The 5,965-nt window shown below is 37.9% G+C and overlaps 1 protein-coding gene across 4 annotated transcripts in view; it reads left to right on the top strand.

The window, feature by feature from the left end:
* The window catches only part of LOC107665375 (mast/stem cell growth factor receptor kita), a 35,748-nt gene extending 29,995 nt beyond the window's left edge, over positions 1–5,753 (top strand). For all 4 annotated transcript variants that reach the window (XM_016456235.1, XM_016456234.1, XM_016456233.1 and 1 more), the window contains 5 exons: positions 1,026–1,148; positions 2,033–2,144; positions 2,228–2,327; positions 2,472–2,577; positions 2,982–5,753. In XM_016456235.1, the coding sequence (XP_016311721.1) occupies positions 1,026–1,148; positions 2,033–2,144; positions 2,228–2,327; positions 2,472–2,577; positions 2,982–3,155 (615 nt within the window). In that variant the 3' untranslated portion in view covers positions 3,156–5,753. The remainder of the gene's footprint in view (positions 1–1,025; positions 1,149–2,032; positions 2,145–2,227; positions 2,328–2,471; positions 2,578–2,981) is intronic.
* The last annotated feature ends 212 nt before the right edge of the window (positions 5,754–5,965 follow it).

Here is a 5,965-nt window from a genome sequence, read left to right as displayed (position 1 = left end):
ATAAACCATAAAAACAAACCTGTGTGTGTGTGTGTGTGTGTGTGTGTGTGTGTGTGTGTGTGTGTGTGTGAGATACAGTGAAGACAGCGTGTTAGTTTAGAACTCTTCTAATTTTTTTTTTTAATTGTAGAGAGTGTTAATTTCTGCAATAACCTACCAGCAATGTAAATGATTTTTTAAATATATTAGAATGAGTACATTACAATATAAATGTATTAGAACGAGTACATTATTATTTATGGGCTTAAAAACAAGATGCAAACAATCAGAATATTGTACCTGGTGGGGAGTGCACAATGTAAACATGAAACATATGCCATTACCTATATTGTACTGTGGTACAGTTATGGAGGCCCTTCATAATGCAGAGGTCAACTGCCTGCTCTGCCAATAGTTAGAAATGGCACTATAGTAACAGTGTTTAATAAACAGTTGTTTTACTAAATTCTGCTGAGGTGAAATTCAGTGCAGTCATGTATCGTGATATGTATCGTATTGTGGCCTCTGTATCGTGATACGTATCGTATCGTGACATTGCTGGTGATACACAGCCCTACTAGATTAGTCACACTGTTGAGCAGGCGAGTTTTCTGTCAGTGAATTAATTTCAGCACCTCTATGCTAACTTAGAACACTTCTTTGCTAATGAGGTTTTGAATATTGGCACGGTTATTGTAAATACCTGACAGTTTTGACAGTCCTGACACATAAGAGCAATTTTAAGCACAACTTTTAAGACAAGTCAGTCCCCTCTGGTCATTTCAGTAATGCCTCTAGGCCACTCATTCCTATGCAGGTTACATGCATACAAGTACAGCTTCTATCTGCTTGAATTGCGAAAGGCCAAAATCTCAAAAGCTGTCAACATTACGTTTCAATTACATTTTTTAAATGAGCAATAGAGTCTGAGCTTCTTTAGCTCACATCACGCTAAAAACAAGTAGTCCATTCCTACAGCCTTTGCTTTAATACATAATATATTAGTGTGTATGTTGACCTGTAGTTCTGCATGTGTGTCTATGCAGTGTATTCACAGAGACCTGGCAGCCAGAAACATTCTCCTCACCCAAGGCCGCGTGGCCAAGATCTGTGATTTTGGACTAGCCCGGGACATCACTACTGACTCAAACTATGTTGTTAAGGGCAATGTAAGTATTAACTGTCATTACATGTGACATAAACAACTTTAACATTTATTTTATTTGTAGATTTTCCCACCAGGTTTTACAAGTAAATAGACAAGCAAGCATGCTTCTTTAATGCATACTGTGTGTGTTGGATGTGGTTTATTCCAACAGCTTTCTGCAAGGAAATCCCACCTTAATCCAAAACGACAATGATAACTTTATAATACAAGAGCTTTTATCAATGTTGAGACATGTACCAGATATGAATTACCCAAATGTCATACATTGGCAAGAGGTTGATGCAAAACGAGTCATGAATGAGACGATTGAGACGAATAAGACAGTTGATTTATTTTCAAGAATTTGCATAAAGCAGAGCTGATAGCCTTGTGGGCAGCGCTCCATGTAGCGTGGTTGCGACCTGAGTTTGACCTTTCCTGATCACGCCTCCCTATCACTCTCCCACTTCACTTCCTGTCAGTTTTATATTATCCTATCTCAATAAAGGCCAAAATGTCAAAAAACAAATAAATAAATAAACAAAATTTTGCATTAAGCAGAATGCTATTTCTGGCTTCTACTACAGATACTTCATTTGCATCCTGTTTTAATGATCTAAAAGAAGCCCAAAGCAACAAACAGTCATGACAAATTTGGTCTATAGTCTTTAAGTCCGTATTCTTTTTGTATATATATATTTAAAATTTACAGGACAAGTAAGGTAATGTCAAAATTGATACAAAACTGTATGACTGAGGTTTCCAAATGCATGTTTTGATGGCAAATGATTTCTATGCAAGTCACAGACTGAATCCTTCAAGAAATGTGGTTTGTACTATGTGCTTTCATGCTCTGCCTGTGTTGTTAAGGAAGAAATGTTTGTAATGAGGCCCTTCTCTGTGCAGGCTCGTCTCCCGGTGAAGTGGATGTCCCCCGAGAGCATCTTTGAGTGCGTGTACACCTTCGAGAGTGATGTCTGGTCTTATGGTATCCTGCTATGGGAGATCTTCTCTCTCGGTGAGTTAAACCTATCTCATAATTATATTGACTTGGTATGATATACTGTTTTGAATCTAAATACTGACACTCTGCTTCTATAGGGAGTAGTCCTTACCCGGGTATGCCTGTGGACTCTAAATTCTATAAGATGATCAAGGAAGGATTCCGAATGGAGTCACCGGAGTTTGCCCCGAGTGAAATGTAAGTCTGAGCTGTAATTAGTTACATTTCTTTCTGCGAAAAAAAAAAAAAAAAACATGTCAAGATAATGGCATAATTTACCATGTACACACCCTACAACACTGTTCCCAATAACACCAGCGCCGCTGTGTTTTTGTGTTTCAGGTACGAGATCATGCACTCATGCTGGGATGCCAACCCCTTTAAAAGACCTTCATTTAGCAAGATAGTGGAGAAGATTGAACAGCAAATCTCAGACAGCACCAAACATGTATGTCTTCCTTTATTTTCATTAGCTCTCAAAACAATGTAAACGTGGAAGGGTCATTCTTTATTAATTGCATTAAGAGTTGTTTAAAAAAACATTATAAACAAAAAATTATATCATAGAGGAGGTTGTAAAATGTCATGTGATGTGACTCCTTAAAAACATAGATATTATGAATTAAATAATTAATTAGCTTGAAAGATATATTTAATTTTTTTTTTTTTTTCATTTTTAAAGTAATTTCTGTTTTTTTTTTTTTTCCTTTTCGTATAAAAAAAAAAATTGAATTTGAAAAAAAGAAATGGTATAATATATATCTTCAAAACAATTTTAAACCAACGGTGAATACAAAGTATTTTTCTAAGAATGCATGTTTTAAACAAGATTTTTATCTTTCTCCTCTTCAGATTTACTTAAACTTCAGTTCCAGGTTGCCTGTGGCACCGGGGTCCCATGAGGAGTCCAGTTCTCACGTCCAGCGGCTAAACTCAGTCGGCAGTCACAGCACCACCACTCAACCCCTGCTCTCCAGCAACGATGTCTTCTTGGAAGGGACAAGTCCACTTCACCCTCTGGTGTGAAGCTCCAATTCTCAGCAAAAACCTGGCGTTCTGGCAGATGCCATTCATCTCTCTTTGCCCTGGCTAAGCGTCATTGTAGCTGTCTGACATACATGAGGACTTTGGTGGGAAGCACTGATCATAAATCTCTTTTTGGATCCAAGAGCAGTCATATTCTTTCCATTCAACTTTCTCCCAGATTGTGTATATAAGCCCCCCTGCCAGAAAGGACAGTGATGGAGTGCATTCCTATTAACATTTCATGTATTCTTTGGAATTGTGGGATATTTAGAATTTTTGAGAAAGCTAATAATCAATGCTGGTATCATTCCATGGTACTATATCTCCAACGTGAGTCTGCAAGAGGACTGAACTTATTTTCTATAAAATTCCTTTGCTTCATTATATGGGATATATATATATAAACACAAAAATGCTTCTTTTGCTAACTGTCGAGTCTTTACAAGTGATATAAGTCAATCAGGCTGATTCAAGTCTGAGACTAGATGAAATCATCACAGCGAAAACAATAGAAATTAGACTTTCCCAAAACATCTCTGTTTGACATGACTGTCAGTAGCAAAAGTGTCTGGCGTGAGCGTTAACCAGTTATTTTCCTATCAACTATTTCACAGGTCGCAGGCAGCTCATAAATTCAAATATCAACCACATAAAAGGCTACACTATTTGGAAACTATATGTATAAGCAGCAATAACAGCATTGTAACATTGACTGCATGATCATGTTGCTGCGCAAGCCAAAAACAAGCTACTTATTGCATGTTTTGTTCAGGATAGTATTTTGTCAGTTGGCAGCTGAAACTGTTTTATGTTTAAATAGACCAAATTAAGGTGCATTTCAGTTCACTGTCAGGAAAGGTGTTGAGACACGAAGAGGCAATTCATCAATCACAATTCATGGTTTACTTTAAACACTCAGTGAAATATTGGTTACATAGCAGTATTATATTGTTGGCTTGTGTTGTGTTTTTCCTTTCAACCAGGAAGTGTAATTTGGGAGCGCAAAATGATCCACTCAAGCAGTAATTCAAGCTTGAGGCATCAAACTTTTAGACAGTGTTTCTTTTAGGGATCACAGTAGACAGTTTCTTCCACTTCTCCTATGTGTTTTAAGGAAAATATTTGGAAATAATACTTATTTGTATGGCACAGACGTAGCTTGTTTCAACACATTTGAAATGCTTCTTTGAGTAGTTTAACTCATGATGTGGTTCCGTGATGGTGGACTGTAAAAGATCAGTAGCTTCTGTAGCATCGGTCCTGTTCTTTATTCCAGAGTGATTCCACATTCTATGCTCCATGAAACTGGAAGACATAGCAAGTAGTGTTCTTTTGTACATTTGTAAATGTTTTGCTTCTGTTACGTCCAATTTTGTACATAAAAAGTAAGGTGGGGTTTGGTAGTTTCAAGTAGAGACCGCTCTGAGATTATGTCGTCGCTCTGCTTTCTCGTGTTTGCGGAAATCGTGGGTTATCGTTTCCTGCAGACTTGACTCAGTTTGTCTGACTTCTACTTACCACACCAACTGTTGTGCCTGAAATGTTTTCTCTGCTCTTTAGCCAATGAGAATCATGATGTTGAAGGTTGAGCCAATAGAAAGCTGCCTCTGCTGTGTAGAAATGGGTGCCAATGGCTTCTTGTTCTCTGTAGGAGTAGCCAATGAAGGATCTGCCAATAGAAGGGTGGCTTTCAGATGGAGGACAAAAAGAGCGGCTTTCTGTTACTTAGATGAGCCAATAGGATTCTCATTCCACTGCCAAAGGGAAAAGGGCAGAGTATTGATCCGAATATGAGCTACATACTGAATGATTCAGTCGACACCAACCGCAGAACTCAGAGCTGTCCAAACATCAGTAGTCCGGGCACTCAGTCAGTAGCTCATTTCCCAGGTCTCCCTCTGTTCTTTGTGTCCAGCTGCTTCCTCCGGCGGATGTCTCACTTCCACAAAGTCTCAGCCAGGGAGATCCAACTCAGCCCGTCTCCCATCTCCACTGCTCACCCCCTCCTTCTCGCCGCACTGGAACATTGTTCCTGATGGCACTAGCTTTCGCTTCCATTTGCGCTAATGTGTTTTGCGTGTCTGCGGGAGCGTGTATGAATGTGTAAATGCAGGTCATTTGCTGTTAAAATACCAGAGCACTGAAGGGTTCCTCTAGTAGAACGACTGTAGTTAATGAACTTCAGATTGTTTGAATTATAGTGCTGAAGCAAATGATGTTCAGCCGCTACATACTTACCATCACTGTTTGCCCTTTTCTTATATGTAAATCATAATGTTGCTTCTTGTTTTGTTATCACGGTACGTTCTCTCATGTGCTGAAAAGATTTTTGTATGTTACAGTTTGTCATTTCCAGTTTATGTAACTTGACATGATCATCTTCTGTGGTTATTTTGCCTCTTGATTCATTTATTCTTAAGTGCAGTTTTCAGACACACCAGTACAGTTGGATATATATTTAATCCATTAACGTTATATTAAGAGCCGCTTGTCGTTTCAGTATTTTCAGTGATTGTATGACCGATAACTGGAGGAACATATGTGACCCTGGACCACAAAACCAGTCTTAAGTCGCTGGGATATATTTTTAGCAATAGCCAAAAAAAAATTGTATGGGTCAAAATTATTGATTTTTCTTTTATGCCAAAAATCATTAGGATATTAAGAAAAGATCATGTTCCATGAATATATTTTGTAAATTTCCTACTGTAAATATATCTAAACTTAATTTTTGATTAGTAATATGCATTGCTAAGAACTTCATTTGGACAACGTTAAAGGCGATTTTCTCAGTATTTTGATTTTTTTGC

The sequence above is a fragment of the Sinocyclocheilus anshuiensis genome, unplaced genomic scaffold (assembly GCF_001515605.1).
Source record: "Sinocyclocheilus anshuiensis isolate Anshui unplaced genomic scaffold, SAMN03320099.WGS_v1.1 scaffold199, whole genome shotgun sequence".
In the NCBI taxonomy this organism is placed as follows: domain Eukaryota; kingdom Metazoa; phylum Chordata; class Actinopteri; order Cypriniformes; family Cyprinidae; genus Sinocyclocheilus; species Sinocyclocheilus anshuiensis.
The sequence above is the reverse complement of the archived record's forward strand: the minus strand, read 5'-3'. Positions and strand labels throughout refer to the sequence as shown.